At 40.6% G+C, this 16,148-nt stretch overlaps 1 protein-coding gene across 1 annotated transcript in view; it reads left to right on the top strand.

Annotated features, from left to right (window-relative positions):
• The window catches only part of BRINP1 (BMP/retinoic acid inducible neural specific 1), a 209,740-nt gene that overhangs the window by 60,779 nt on the left and 132,813 nt on the right, over positions 1-16,148 (top strand). Inside the window, exon 2 of the mRNA XM_002720507.4 lies at positions 212-479. Within this exon, the coding sequence (XP_002720553.1) occupies positions 262-479 (218 nt within the window). The 5' untranslated portion in view covers positions 212-261. The remainder of the gene's footprint in view (positions 1-211; positions 480-16,148) is intronic.

Genomic DNA, 16,148 nt, shown 5'->3' with positions numbered 1-16,148 from the left:
TCTAAGTAAAATCAGTAGAAAGTTTTGTTTAAGATGCCAGTATTGTGGCACAGTGAGTTCATTGCTTGCAAATCTTAAACACTGTACTGTCAGAGTATTATTATAAAGATATATTAATAATCTTTTTAAATTTTCCTTTGTCTCTCTTTCCCCCTACCCCTCTTCTTTCTCTGTTTCCTCCTTTCTTTCTCTTCTATACTTTTCTCTACAGGACTCCACAGAATGGAGCAAGAATGAGAGGAAAAAGGCCGGCAGAAAAGCATGAACTGGAGGTTTGTTGAGCTCCTCTACTTCCTGTTTGTATGGGGCCGTATCTCAGTGCAGCCCTCCCACCAGGAACCAGCTGGGACAGACCAACATGTCTCCAAGGAATTTGATTGGCTTATTTCAGACAGGGGGCCTTTCCACCACTCCAGGAGCTACCTATCCTTTGTGGAAAGACACCGTCAAGGATTTACAACCAGATATAAAATATACAGGTAAGATGTGGGCTAAGGTAGCTCTTGCCTTTCATTCCTGTAGTGCTGTGTGGGATCAGGCATTGGTATGGCCCCTGCTCTGTAGAAAGGTGCCTGGGTCAACAGAATGTACCCCTGCTACCAGATGTTTTCACTTACTTATTTACTTTGCTTAAAAAATTAACAATGATCTTTTCTGAAGGAAAAGATCAAATAGCTAATATTTATTGAGTACTCACTGTGTGCTGGGCATGGTGCTTGATACTTATTACACATTATCTTTTTTCAATCTTATAACAACCTTTGAATGTAGATATTATTTGTTTTCTCCACTTGACAAATTGGGTAACCTAATCTCAGCTAGGTTAATTAATTTATCTAATGTCACACAGTCACCAGGTGGTAAGACTGGAATTCAAACCCTGGGTTATCCATTTTCATAGTCATGATAATTCTAATAACTATATCAGATGTAGTTAGAAATACTATTAAGGCACCCCGTATCCCATTTACGCATTTGGGAAAAAGTATGGACATTCAATGAACGAACAACCTTTTCTTCAGCAGTTCTTAATTGGTTCTTGGCTAATTGTAATCTTAATCAAAAAAACACTTGATCCCAAACCTTTCTTTGAAAGCATCTTAGTTTCTTTCTTTTCATTCCATTTCCTAAACATCTCCTTAATATATTTAAAGCTTTCTACACTTATCTTTCTTTAACTTTAACCAATTTGGAATTAGAATATATTCTTGTATTTCTTTCTTGTCTAACTGGGAACTCTTTGAGGGAAGCACTTATATATAATTCATGTCTGAGTCCCCAGGGTAATTTTTTGCTCTGCTTTGTTGTCATAAGTACACAATAAGTGCTGTGACTTAAATGAATTGGAGAATGCTAAGCAAAAAAATTCTCTGAAGATATGATCGTTGTCTCAAGGAAGAAAGGGCAAATCCTAGCACTTCTAGATCAGTTAAAATAAGTGAACCAGAAAGCATGGTGCTGTAAGGAGACCTGGCCTGCAGCCAAGAAGATACAAGTTCAGATCTTATATTATGTAAATAGTTGGAATGAAAAATGTGAATGTCTCCATTTCACATTTTGTGGTATTGCAGACTAGGGGTGAGTGGATCCTGAAATGTCTGACAGCTGCAAATGTTTATGATTTTATATGGAATATGCAAATCCTAGTTGGGAGTTGGCCCAATGATGACTGAGGTCTTAAAATGATTCAGTCTATACAGGAATTAATGGAAGAACATTCTTTGAACCTTGAAGAATGGTAAATTATCAGAGTTACTGGAGAAGGGTGTCTCTGGGCATGATGAACTGTAGGAACAAAAATGAAAGATGAATATAGGGTGTTTGAGACAAGCAAAAAAACCTACAAGGATGAGATATATGGGGGCATTTTTTCTCTCAAAATACAAAAATATCAAAATTTCAAACATATAATTATTGATTCAAAGGGCTGCTCCTTGGAAGAACTATTTCTTTCTTTTTTTTTTTTTTTTTTTTTTTTTTTTTTTTTTTTGACAGGCAGAGTGGACAGTGAGAGAGAGACAGAGAGAAAGGTCTTCCTTTGCCGTTGGTTCACCCTCCAATGGCCGCCGCGGCCAGCGCGATGTGGCCGGCGCACCGCGCTGATCCGATGGCAGGAGCCAGGAGCCAGGTGCTTTTCCTGGTCTCCCATGGGGTGCAGGGCCCAAGCACCTGGGCCATCCTCCACTGCACTCCCTGGCCACAGCAGAGGGCTGGCCTGGAAGAGGGGCAACCGGGACAGAATCCGGCGCCCCGACCGGGACTAGAACCCGGTGTGCCGGCGCCGCTAGGCGGAGGATTAGCCTAGTGAGCCGCGGCGCCGGCCATTGGAAGAACTATTTCTAAGTCACTCAGAAATAATAGCCATCTAGTTAATTTTAAATTTGGAGGCTTAAAATATTTTCTGGCAGCCTACAGCTACCACTGTTTGTGCTTATGAATAAGCCAAATATGTGTATTAATTGACTACTTGACCAAATGAAGCATTATCTGAAAGGCCTGGTACTGTGGAAGATGTAGCCTTGAGATGTTGGGTTTAGGGGAACAGGTCAAGTAGCGGAGATCCCAGTATCTATTTGTGTTTCTTGAAATAATCACAACCTATTTGTTCTATGTATGATTTCTTCTTCCATTTGAACTTCTCAAGGACACTTTCAAGTTGGGATAACTGGGAGCCACATTTCTGCCTTAATGATGAGGAGATGATTGGCTTACATAAAGTCATATAGCCAAGAAAAGGTGGAACCTGGATTAAAAAGAAAGTATAAGTCGATAACTGTATGAATATACTATAAATATAGGCACCTATTTACTCTACATTAATGTTTCCTAGCAAAAATTTTATGCCTGAGCCTGTGCTAAATACTAAGTAGTGATGATATGACATGGTGGTAAATATGCTACAGTTTTGTAAAGGGAGCTGTGGCCCATGTTATATGATTAATACATGTTTCTTATAGCTCTCGAAATAGCTTATAAAAAAGAAATAACTTCTTCTCAAATACACACCCTGAGTAGAGTCACAGATACAGTAGCATCATTTTATTGATCACTTATAACATTCCATGAGGGAGGGCATTCAATCCTTACACCATCTTTTATGAGGCTGGCAGTGTCTTGTTGTTTCACAAATGGGAAAATCAGGACTTGGGGAGGTTGGGTGTATTGCCATAAGTCATCTGTTTGGTAAGGAGTGGAGCTGGGATCCAAACACTTAGCTACTTGATTCCAAGTCCTTCTTTGAAGCAGTATTTTGGACGCCCCTCACACTCTAGTATGGCTTCCAGATGTAGAGTGTTCCTGAGCTCTGAAAGGGTTCTGCCAACCATTCTTTCTTATCACACTTTGAAAACACTTCTGGAAGCAGTTTTCTAGTTGCTGAGTTGTGGAAGGTACTAATGAGGTTGGGGATCAGGACATTAATTCCAGTTCTCCATGCTCTAATCTTGTGACATTAGGCAGGTCCCCTTCTCTCCTAGGTCCCACTTTCCTCACTTATCAAATGATGAGATTGACATATATCAGTGGTTTCGAAACTCTGACATTTGAAACATTGAGGATTAAAGTAGCCATAGAAACTGGTCTAGTGTGGGGAGAGAGGCAAAAGGGGACAAGAACCCTTCTCCTACAACCCCTTATAGGAGACATTTGTGTGCTCCTTTGTGGTCTGATTTCATGCAAACTTGACTTAGGATTCCACTGCTAAAACAGTTTTTAATCATTCAAATGAGTTGATTTCTTAGATAATGCCTATCTCTAAAAGTTAAATATTAAATGTAACCGAGGTCACAAGGTTAATTAAATGATGGAGTTCAACCCAGAAGTCAGAGCTTTGATCATCCAGTTACTCCTTTCCTCTATTTAATCCTCAAGTAATTAGTGAGCAGCAGCTACAGGCTGAGCACTGTGGTTAGGGCAGATGATACCATGATGAGTAAAACAAACATGGTTTTTGCTCTCTTAGGACAGAGTGAGATTAATTAAACACACATGCATGCACACACATATAATAAGTGCTGTAAATAAAAGAAGTGTAGGAGAGAGATAACTAGGACATCATGAATACCATACACATTGATTTAGTACCTATGGTATCTAAGTATTAGGTGAGGCTCTTGACATAATTTGCACAAGGACACATACATAAATAGGTACGCAGAGACATGGACTCATCCAAGTACAAACCAGAACAAAAGAGATTTAAGACATGTTCATGGGGACATTTGTCAATTAACATTTTTCCTCCCTACGTGCAGCTTTGTTGGTTCTAAAGAATGTCCATATGAAGTTTCTAGTGCTTTTGCATTTGTATTAGACAATGATATTTGATTAGAAAATTGATATTTTCATCAGGAAAGAAATGTCTTCCTGCCATATTGCCTTATTTCTGTCACTAGAGAGCCAGCCTACTGAGATGGTCCAGACCTGAAGCCTAGGCCAATACTGTCCTCCCCAGAAGCCAGGGTGGAACCCAGGGTGGGTTGAAGGTTTCAGAAAGATACTGAGAGGAAGTCTCCTCTCCTCACTTAAGTAGGTCAAGACCATCTTCCTCTTACACATACACATAGAGCTTGTCTTCCACTCATAGAGTCATGGTGAGAAGTGATAATGCAAATCTTCCAAATAAAATCCCAGCATAAGTTTCCTCTTATGTTGTTTTATGAACCAAACAGTAACAGATGCACATGCCATGATTTGTGTACCTAAGGTTCAAGCCCTGTAACTCACAAGCATGGGATGCTACATAGAGGCTGGGGGAGATGTATCTCCTCTTGAATTTGCAAGGGTGCCTTGGAAGCACCGTTGACCTCTGACTCAGGGAACCTGTATGCTAGTCTGGCTTGCCTAACTCCTCACTATATGATTTTGTCCAAGTGATGGAACTTCTCTGAGTCTCTGTTTCCTCATCTGTAAAATGCTGGTGTTAGCCAAGGTGATCTAATAGGTCTTTCCTCAGATGACAAATTCCATGATCCTGTGAAATGTTGTCATGTGATAGTATTGCTGGGGTGTTGGGGAGAACCCTGGATTTGAAGTCCAGTTTTTAATCAGTTTGTAACTTCTACCTAGCTTTTCTATCTTAAGCACACTAATTGCAGTGCCCTGTCACTCATATATATTTTTTTTTAAATTTAACACCAACCATATGCCATGAAGTGTGCAATGACCAAAAGAAAACAAGATAGCATATACATTACAAACCACACCTTCTTCCCCAACTGAGCTCAGAGTTTGGGGTCAAGGACACGAGAAATGGTGAATAAGCAAACAATTATGAACCCTTGGATAGGAATGATCTTTCTTTCAGACACTCAATTTTCTACTGCTTAGGAAGATAGTGATATTTGTCTTAACTAGTAGGTCAAATGAGATGCAGTATGTGTGAAAGTGTTTTGTAAATTTAAATTATTTTATGACTTAGTTTTTTATTGTAGACCCACACATTTATTCTAATAAAATAATTTATTTTTAATTTTGTTAAGACCATGCACATATTAGTCATTAATTTTTACAGACATTCTGTGAATGAAATACTGTTTTCTCATATTATGAATAATATTCATATATATCATATATATCATTTATATATCATATAATATGAGAAAACAGAGACTAAGCAAATTGTCCAAATCACCACTGGGAAGTAGCAGAGTTGGGATCCAAAATCAGGCCTCAGAATGTTACAACATGAGCCCTTTATTCTGAGCTGGCATGATTCTCATTGGTTCTTAATTACTGTGTTACCAAATACCATGAGACCTCCTTTGACTATGAACAAGTTGCAGCCTTTTTGAGATTCAGTTTTCTCATCTGTAAAACTGAGATGCCAGAAATGTCTAGTGTAGTTGCAGTGATGAATAACTTACATATCAAGTATATAAGGTTTGGGATTTTACAAGAACTACATAAAAGTGAGTTCTTTGCTCCACAGCAGGGGCTAGTTATGCCACTAGATATTATTTTTTCCTCATAATTTAAAAGTCCATTTTGTCTAATGGCATTTCCTATGTCCTCACTGCCTTTTTGTGTTTTGTTTTCTCTTGACTTGTGCCTGACTTTAAGATCATCAGTAGTTGCTATAAATTGAGCAGTTATTTCAGAGGTTGTTTTAATAGGATCATTATGGTACCATGTGTAGGCACTGGTTCTGCAGAAGCAAAGCAGAAGGGAGATAAAGGTAGAGGTGGCCACTGTGCCACAGAGTGGCACATGGTTTCATATTGAGTGGTTTTCCTTGCAGATTGCAGAGCAAGTGGTTTGTGGCTTATGTGACACCACCCTTTGGGATCTAAATATTTACCTGAAAGTTGAGTATAAATCAAATCTCGGTGAACCAAGTGTAATTGCCCAGACATCTTGCATATTCATTTCAGAGCTGTGAATCTCAGTTCTAACCTATTGTCCTGGTGAATCCTTCCTGTGTTTCACAAAGATGCCTGTAACAGGTTTTGTGGTAAAGCTACTTGGTCAGATTAATGGGGTTGGGAAGAGTGGATCACTCCACTAAGATAATGAGATGTGGTCCTTCTCTGGCAAGTATTCTAGAGTTCAAATTGGGTACCTAGATATGCCAGATACTGTGCACATGGGAGTCAATGATGAACAAGACAGACAAGGTCCCTGGCCTTGAGGAACCTATAAACAAGTGCTAATAAGAAAGAAGTCTGCCAATAGGAACTTGTGGCTGAACTTGAAATCAGTTTTCTTTCTTTCTTTCTTTCTTTCTTTCTTTCTTTCTTTCTTTCTTTCTTTGGACAGGCAGAGTGGACAGTGAGAGAGAGAGAGAGACAGAGAGAAAGGTCTTCCTTTGCCGTTGGTTCACCCTCCAATGGCCGCCACGGTCGGCGTGCTGCGGCCGGCGCACTGCGCTGATCCGATGGCAGGAGCCAGGTGCTTCTCCTGGTCTCCCATGGGGTGCAGGGCCCAAGCACTTGGGCCATCCTCCACTGCACTCCCTGGCCACAGCAGAGAGCTGGCCTGAAAGAGGGGCAACCGGGACAGAATCCGGCGCCCTGACCGGGACTAGAACCCAGTTTCCCTGCGCCGCTAGGCGGAGGATTAGCCTATGAGCCGCGGTGCAGGCCTGAAATCAGTTTTCAACGTTTTAATTCCAGATAAAGTCTTGACATCATGTGGTACAAATGATATATCTTTATTAGTGTGGCTAAAATTAGTTTCAGTATTTCTTAATGTATATGGAACTCTAGCTTAATATGATGTCAAAATGTGTATTCTGTGGAGATAAGAGACCTCATAGTCAAATAAGTAATACTTTTAACAATAACTAATAAATTAATTTGTAGCATTAGAATCTTAAGTGCTTAGCATCACACTGCACCTGATATAAAAATTACTCTTCCTTATCCTTACAATAATCCTGCACAGTTGGTATTAATATAATCTTACTTTATACAACCTGTGCAGTGTGAAATTGACTACGAGGTAGATGAGGATCTGTCAAGGCAAACTTGATTGCAGAGACTGTATCCTTGACCATACTATGTTCCTTCTCAAATGATATTCAAGAATACTTCAAAAAAGTTCTTGGAAAATGGAATTAAAAGATAAGGTAATTTTAATGCAAAAATAGTTTTGAAATCCATGCATACGAGGGCCCTTCAAAAAGTTCATGAATTTCAATTATTTTGCACCAAAGTAAATTCATCTTTTAACTTTATCTTCCATGAACTTTTTAAAGTATCTTTGTACACATGAGAAACATGGACAAAGTTAAATAGGCTTCCCTTACCAGGACTTTCATTCATAGTATAGTATTTAACAAGTTTTTTTACCAAATAATTTCTTTTCCTTCTGGTTGTAATTTTGGTAAGCAGGCATATGGAATGCCTGGCTCTGACTGGCTCTGACAGTGTTGAGTGTTGCTTCTTTGGATTCCAGATAATACCAATATGCTCTAAAAGGTTTAGCCCTTGGACAGTGGCCTTTCTACTTTTTTACTTATTGAACATTATTGTTAGTGGTGCATTAAGCCTGTGATTATAAAGTAAGTTGAAATTATGTTATTGCAAAAATTAAATGAAAAAAAAGAAAAGAAGGAAAGAGGGGGATTTGAAGGAGGGAGAATTATGGTTATCTTCTTAGATCTGGGAAATACGTGAAAGCTGTTCTTTTTATATTAATAAAAATTAAAAAGAAATAAATAAAAGGGATATCTTTTTGGTTGGGGAGCTTACACCAAATTGAGGAAGTCTGTCTTCCCATTGAGATTTTAAGTACTTTGTCTAAAGAAAGGAGTTAACCGCTTCAGTTTTCCTGTCATAAGCATTATCCCTAACTTCCTCCCCACAACTTTCCTCGTGCTATACTGGGAGATGGTTTGATGAATACTCCAAGGATTTGTGAGTTGAGAAGTGGTAGGACACCTTTAATCTGATTGGGGGTGGGGTGTCTTTGGGAGGTTCTTGAGCCATCAGGAGTGCTGCCCTCAGAAGGGATTAAGAGAAATTTTATAGGATCCTTGAGCTCTCATGAGAGCAAGTTGTTATAATAGGAAGCCCAATTCCTGAAGTGTCTGGTGGCTTCTATGAGAGGTGACCTCTTCCTCCTACACATGCTCCCTCCTTTGTAATGCCGTCTACCAGGAGGTTCTCACTAGAGCTCAGGCAACGCAGGCTCCTTACCAGTGAATCTACAGAACGATGAGCTAAGTAAACCTCTTTTCTGTATAATATCAGCTCATCTCAAGTATTTTATCATACTAATAAAAAATAGACTAATGCACTCTTTTTCATTCCTTTTTCCAGACTTTCATATTGCACCCTGTGGTATAGATACAGGAAACTGTAAAGAAGACAGAGGCACAAGACATGGACTCAATATGTGTAAAAGTAATTAGACATTAGAATAAATTGCATTACTTTTTAAAGATACCAATGCTTGGATCCTTACCAGGACTTTACATTTATTCAATTTAGTGTACATGAGCTAGAGCAATACTTATCAGTGAGGAGTTGTTCCTTTACTTTGGGAGACATTTCACAATGCCTGGGAACAGTTTTTTCATCCAACTGGTGGAAAGATGATATCTTGTGGCTAGATATCAGAAACCAAGGAAACCACTAAATATCCTACAATGCATAGGACAGCCAGCTAAAGCCAGAAGTTTTGATTAGTAGAAAATGTCCATTGTGCAGATTGAGAAAAAAAAGTTTGGAAAATAGAAAACCGAGAACATTAGAATAAATGTTCTTGGATTTTGGCTTTTATGAGTTTGAGTTGTGATGGCATAAAAATATAGGCAACACAAAAATGGCTGGATGGCCATAGTGTTTAGCTATGGGATCAAATGGAGAAGGTAGTGTCCAGGTTTTCAGAAGTACCCTCACACCAGGATGGCAGTCGACACATTGGTAGAGGTGTATCAATTTCTGCTCTCAGCTGCAGAAAGTAGTGTTGAAGGGAAACTAGTTCTCTACTCCAGAAAAGCAGTCTCTATTCTTCTGGGAATTTTGATGGGTTTATATTCTGAGTACAGTTATTTCTTTTTTTTTTTTTTTTTTTTTTTTTTTTTTTTACAGGCAGAGTTAGACAGTGAAAGAGAGAGAGACAGAAAGGTCTTCCTTCCATTGATTTACCCCCCAAATGGCTGCCAAGGCCGGTGTGCTGCGGCTGGCGCTGCATTGATCCAAAGCCAGGAGCCAGGTGCTTCTTCCTGGTCTCCTATGCGGGTGCAGGGCCCAAGCACTTGGGCCATCCTCCACTGCTTTCCCGGGCCACAGCAGAGAGCTGGACTGGAAGAGGAGCAACCCAGACAGAATCTGGTACCCCATCCGTGACTAGAACCACGGGTGCCGGCGCTGCAAGTGGAGGATTAGCCTAGTGAGCCGCGGCGCCGGCCATGAGTACAGTTATTTCTTACAAAGTAAGATATTTAGGCTCCACATAGCCTATATCATTAAAAACCAGTTTAGATGAAGTACGTTTGAAACTTTTTCTTCCTTTTAGAGAAACACTAGTAGGCTCAAAAAAAAAAAAAAGATTTGAATTGGACCTTTTCTCATGTTTATGTCTATAAATTTGAGCTATTTAGAGATTGTCAATATTTATGATAATTATGAACTATACTCTCCTCATTTCCCGTCTACCCTCCCCATGTTTTTCAGTTAATCCATACTTTTGACCAAGAGCTCCCTTAATTGGGACAAGTGAAAGACATTAAACAACTGTCTTTGGAGCCACTTGTGATCAATTTGATGATAATCTTTAATGCTGATTATTTGAAATTGATCTTCCGATTCCAACACTACTAGTGCTATTGCTACCAAATTGGTACTTTTGCAGCATTTTTGCCTCTTATCTTCAATGCCATTACTGAACTGACTTTTGTGAGTTGCAAACATTGTTTATGGCTGTCTCCAAAGAGCAGTGTCCAGCTTGGTGATGAATAGTGACTGAAAACAGACCTAAATGCCAAACTTCTGTTAGAGACAGACTGACATAATGTCCTTAGACCGATGCAAAAGATGGTCATTGCTATGGAGAGATTAAAAGGAGAAATGGAGACCAGCCCTTAGAGCTTTAGACAGTGCTCCATATCTTGACTAAGAAAGCAAGAGACAGACTGGATCTATGATTTGCAGAGCAACAATTTATTGAACTTTAACTCCTGCTGTTCAAGGAAATCATGGTGTCTTGAGGCAAAACTGATGGGGCAGCAATAGCCACAGTGCCCTGTGATGAGTTCCCTGACTGATTAATGCCATGGGTGCTATGTTTATGTAGGGGAGGGAGAATTCCCATAGCATTAGAGTGAGAAGGATAGGAAATTGCCAGACTGTGATGGCATACTAGAAGGGGTGTTGAATATAGTCTTTAAGAGGGAATGAGAGTTCATAGGAAGAAAATGAGGAGAAAAGCACTTGAGGCAGAAAGCTGGAACAATACCTGCAAAACCAAGAGACAGGAAGAAGCCTGGAACCACAAGTCTTTGTGTGTTAAGTGTGAGTTGTGAGCACTACCATGGTAGGATATATGGCTGGAGAGCAGTTTGGAGACAACAATAAAAGAAGTTTGAGATGACAAACTGATTTCAACTAACCTTCAAACTCTGATCACTTAGTAGTGTTTTACTAGGTAGCTGTTTAGAGAAGTGTTTTTACGGTTGTGATACTTGTTTTTTACATTTTTTTTACCTTGACCCAAGTAAAGAAATACATTTTCTATTGATATTCAGTAAATCTAGCCAGATTTAGACAAAAACATGTAATTGAAGTGAAAATTCAGGAAAACACTTAACCGTACTACACTTGAAGCATATTGATGTTTTTTATTCTATTCAAGTAGCATCTGTTCTTTTCTGATTCATTTATTTATATTTTAAGTATTGGTACCTACCAAAATTGATTTCAGTCTCTTATATGAGGTGGGTCTTAAAGTTTAAAAAACACAGACTGTGAGTCTACGTTGTACTCATATTTTGGCTTAGAGGAAAGCTGTACCATGTTCAGTTAGCAGAATTTGCATTGGTTCAGGGTAAGCAGTTTAAAACCTGTGTCTTTTTTGATGAGAGTAATAGGAAAGCAGTGAATGGTTTGAATCATGAGGCTGGCATGAACTGATACATATATGGGAATACTCCTCTAGCTGCGGTGTGTGGAAAGGTTGAAGGGAGAAAAAGAAGAGTTGGAAAGATGTGGCAGTTAAGAAAGCAGCAGAAAGATGATCCAAGTCCTTGGGCCCCTGTGCTCATTTGAAATATCTGGAGGAGGCGCCTGGCTCCTGTCTTCAGCCTGGCTCAGCCCTGGACATTGTGGCCATGAGAATGAACCAGTAGATAAAGGATTCTCTCTCTCTCTCGTTCTCTCTCTCTCTCTCTCTGCGGCCAGCACACCGCGCTGATCCGATGGCAGGAGCCAGGTACTTCTCCTGGTCTCCCATGGGGTGCAGGGCCCAAGCACTTGGGCCATCCTCCACTGCACTCCCTGGCCACAGCAGAGAGCTGGCCTGGAAGAGGGGCAACTGGGACAGAATCCGGCGCCCCCCGACCGGGACTAGAACCTGGTGTGCAGGCGCCGCAAGCGGAGGATTAGCCTAGTGAGCCGCGGTGCCAGCTACCTTCTGTCTCTCTCTCTCTCTCTCTCTCTCTCTCTCTTCCTCTCTCTCTTTCTCTCTCTCTGCCTTTCTGTAGCTCTTCTTTTCAATTAATTAAAAAAAATGAAAAATGTGGCAGTAATTCAAGGAAAGAAAAAGGAGCACTGGAACCAGGACAAAGGCAAAGAGAGGATGGAGTTCATTAACTCCCAAGTGCCGCTCAGTACCACCCACAGCTGCTGCAGGCCTATGGGTCAGGCAGAGCTCTCCTCTTCTGAAACTAGGCTTACTTGCCCCAATTCCATTCTCTTCATTCTGTGGCACAATGCATTCTTTTATACAGTGTCCTACAGCTGCTGGTTACCTTTAAGCCTCAAATGAAAAGAACTAGAATGCCCAGGCTTCTGCCTCCAGGCAATTTCTTTATCTCTCAAGGTCTTCCTTCTGGGCACTAGAATTACTGGGTCTCATTAGCAGTGTATTCCCAGACTGGCTTGGAGGAAGCTTTGCATTCCACCTTTTATCTGTGCCTCAACTGTCTTTTTTTTTACTTTGATGGAAACTTTCAGCCACAAGGCTGTGTTTAATCTAATGAGAACCCTAAAATGGTCAATATAGCTCAGTGATGAAGAGTATATCTTTAGATTCAGGCAGACTTTAGTTTGAATCCTGGCTCTGCCACTTCCCACCCATGAAATCTTAGGCACTTATGCAAATTACCTGAGCCTCAACTTCTCTATTTTCAAAATGAGAATAAATTCCAAAATTGTCATTAATATTTAATAAGATAATACTTTTCTCTGTGCATTATGCTTGAGGAATGGTAGCCAAAACAAATATCTGAGGCACTGATCCTAGGAAATTCAGCCAGAGGAATTCTGAGAAATCTTGCTGAGATCAACAACAGGGAGTGTGTGCTCTGTAGCACAGATACCTGAAAGGTAGCATTTGCTCCATTCTTAACCTGAAAGAACACTTCTTAGGATGAAGAGAAAGAGAACCAGAGTGTGAGATTTCCGGTTCCCTGAGGCACACATGGCACACAAGTCCAGAGGGCAACGTACTGGCAAGATATCTTTATGCTGTCAGCATTCATCAGTTCGTGTATATAGTGCATGCCTTGTGATTTTCAAGCATCTAATTTATTAATCAGACCAGGTGATGGGAGCAGTCTGTGACATTCCGTCTTCCAGTTACGCTGCACGGTGCTCACCAGGTTGTCTTTGATGTGCAGGGCTCAGGTGACATTGGTTCCTTAGGGATAGCTTCTCACCCAAGCACCTTCGCAGCAATCAGCAGCATTTCAGGGCAAGGTGTGTATGTGCAGGTGTGTCTGTTTTGTGTGTGCCCATGTGCATTGAGGATTGGGTAACTCTGCTTTTCCTTGTATTGCATAGGAGGGCAGTAAGGTGCATCTCTATTCCTGAACAATTGTGACAGTTTCTCTGTGACTCTAACATAACACCCATTTATATCATACTGATAAGGGAGTGTGGTTTGTGTGAGAAAGAAGGAAGTGAATGCAAATAATTATGAAAATCTCCATGCTATGAATAGTTTGAGACTGTCTAACTTTATAGAAAGAAGAGCTCATCTGTGCGTTTATTCAACAACTATTTATTGAGTCCCTACTGTGTGCAGACACTTTGTTAACACTTGAAGACACTAAAGCATCATGGATTTTTGCCCTTCAGAACACAATAGGAGACATTCTGCAGTCAAATTGATCCCTGGTATGAGATTTGCTAGGATTTGCTAGGAAAGAAGTATAAAACTGAGCAATAATGCAAATAAGGGGCACTGAAATTGGTCTTACACGATTGAGGGAAACTTCACAGAAGAAAATGTTAGGTGGATGTATATGTGTATGTGTATGTATTTGAAGGAGTGTCCAGAGAAAGACTTGTTCTGGGATATGTAAGTAATTAGCATGGGTGATGGGCAGGAAAAGAAAATTAACATACAGGCCAGAGAAGTCAATAGCAGGGTCATGAAGCCCTGTGCTTAGTAAACAAAAGACTTCAAACTTTTATCAAAGTGATTTCTCCCACACTTTCTTATTTCCAGATATTTAAGCTTTAGTGATTTTTTTGACAGGCAGAGTGGACAGTGAGAGAGAGAAAGAGACAGAGAGAAAGGTCTTCCTTTTGCCCTTGGTTCACCCTCTAATGGCCGCCACAGCCGGCGGGTTGCGGCTGTTGCATTGCGCTGATCTGGAGCCAGGAGGCAGGAGCCACGTGCTTCTCCTGGTCTCCCATGTGGGTGCAGGGCCCAAGCACTTGGCCATCCTCCACTGCACTCCCTGGCCATAGCAGAGAGCTGGCCTGGAAGAGGGGCAACTGGGACAGAATCTGGTGCCCCGACCGGAACTAGAACCTGGAGTGCCAGTGCCGCAGGCGGAGGATTAGCCTATTGAGCCACGGCACCGGCAGCTTTAGTGATTTTTAAAAGATTTTCTTTGTCAAAGAAATGCTAGTAATTCTATTTATTAAGTAGTTATGTCGACCAGACAACTTATGAAATATTTATGTCCTAACAAATTTAGGAGCCATTTGGAAAAATAATACAAATCTAAAGAGAAAGCAATCTGTGTGTTTTATTATGAAATAGCCACAGTTACTTACTACTTCTTAAACTCTACCATTGGATATACACAGCTACCCTCACATCTTGTTCCTTACTAATTTCTGGTTGCACTTTCAACTTGCACAACTGCCAGAAACTCATCTTCACAAACCTGCCAATATTGAAAGGAATGTAGTGTGTTCCCATACTGAAAGTGTGAAGGACTTTGAGTTAGTAGTTCTTGTAATCCCCCAAAAATGTCATATATCCCTCATTTGCCTGAACATTTTAAGTCTCCTGCTGTGACTTTCTACAGCTTCCCAGCATACAATTTGTGAGCTACATCCTAAGAACAATAAGGAGCTCTCTGGGGGATTTTGCCCAAAGGAGCATGTTCAGGATGTCCTCTCAAAAAGATCATTCCTTTTAAAGTGGAGAGAATAGATTGATAGGGCAAAGTTGGTAGAGAGTACAAAAAATATGGTAAGAAAATGAAGTGCTATGTCAATGACCCTGGTTACAAAGGAAAAAGTTTTGAACACCATATCATATACACACACAATTTTAAAAAAATGTGGATCTGAATGTAACTACAAGGATAGTACACAGAACTCATGCCCCCTTCACCCAGGTTTCTTCAATGGTTACATCCAATGTTAACTTTTATATTTACTTAAAGCCAGAGGAGGGGCTGGCGCCGTGGCTCACTTGGTTAATCCTCCACCTGCAGCGCCAGCATCCCATGTGTGCGCCGGGTTCTAGTCCCGGTTGCTCCTCTTCCAGTCCAGCTCTCTGCTGTGGCCCGGGAGGGCAGTGGAAGATGGTCCAAGTGCTTGGGCCCCTGCACCTGCATGGGAGACCAGGAAGAAGCACCTGGCTCCTGGCTTCAGATCGGCATAGCTCCGATTGTGGTGGCCATTTGAGGAGTGAACCAACAGAGGGAAGACCTTTCTCTCTGTCTCTCTCTCACTGTCTATAACTCTCTCTCTGTCTCTCTCTCTCTCACTGTCTAACTCTGCCTGACAAAAAAAAAAAGTTATATAAGTGGATAAGTGGTTTAATAGCCTGAGACACTTGTCATAGACAGAAGAATCAGTATTTGATAATGTTTGAGTTTGAAGATTGAGAGGGAGGGAACAAAACTAGGGAATTGTCAAGTCATACCTTAAGTGATGAAACACTGGGTTTAGATTAAATAGGAGAGGGGAGGGGGAGCATTTTTGTCTAGGTCAGTTGAAGGGTTGCTGATTCTTTCCATCAAGGGTTGGAAGCTCTGGAAAGCAAGGACAGTTTTTAAGACTGTATGTATTTGAAGATGATGAGTCGCCTTTGAAACTATTGAATTTAAACTAACTGGATCATCCAAATACAGACTCAATAGGCAATTGCATAAATGATTCTGAACATTAAAAGGGAGACCTGGAATAAAAAAAATTAATAGTATTCAGAGTCATCATATTACCATTGGTAACCCTGCAGGTTATGCTTATTCTAAGAGGAGCCTGCTCAACATTTACGGAGAAAAGCATGGGGAA

Source organism: Oryctolagus cuniculus, chromosome 1 (genome assembly GCF_964237555.1).
Source record: "Oryctolagus cuniculus chromosome 1, mOryCun1.1, whole genome shotgun sequence".
Lineage (NCBI taxonomy): Eukaryota > Metazoa > Chordata > Mammalia > Lagomorpha > Leporidae > Oryctolagus > Oryctolagus cuniculus.
Note: the sequence above shows the minus strand (reverse complement) of the source record. Positions and strands in the feature narration are given on the sequence as shown.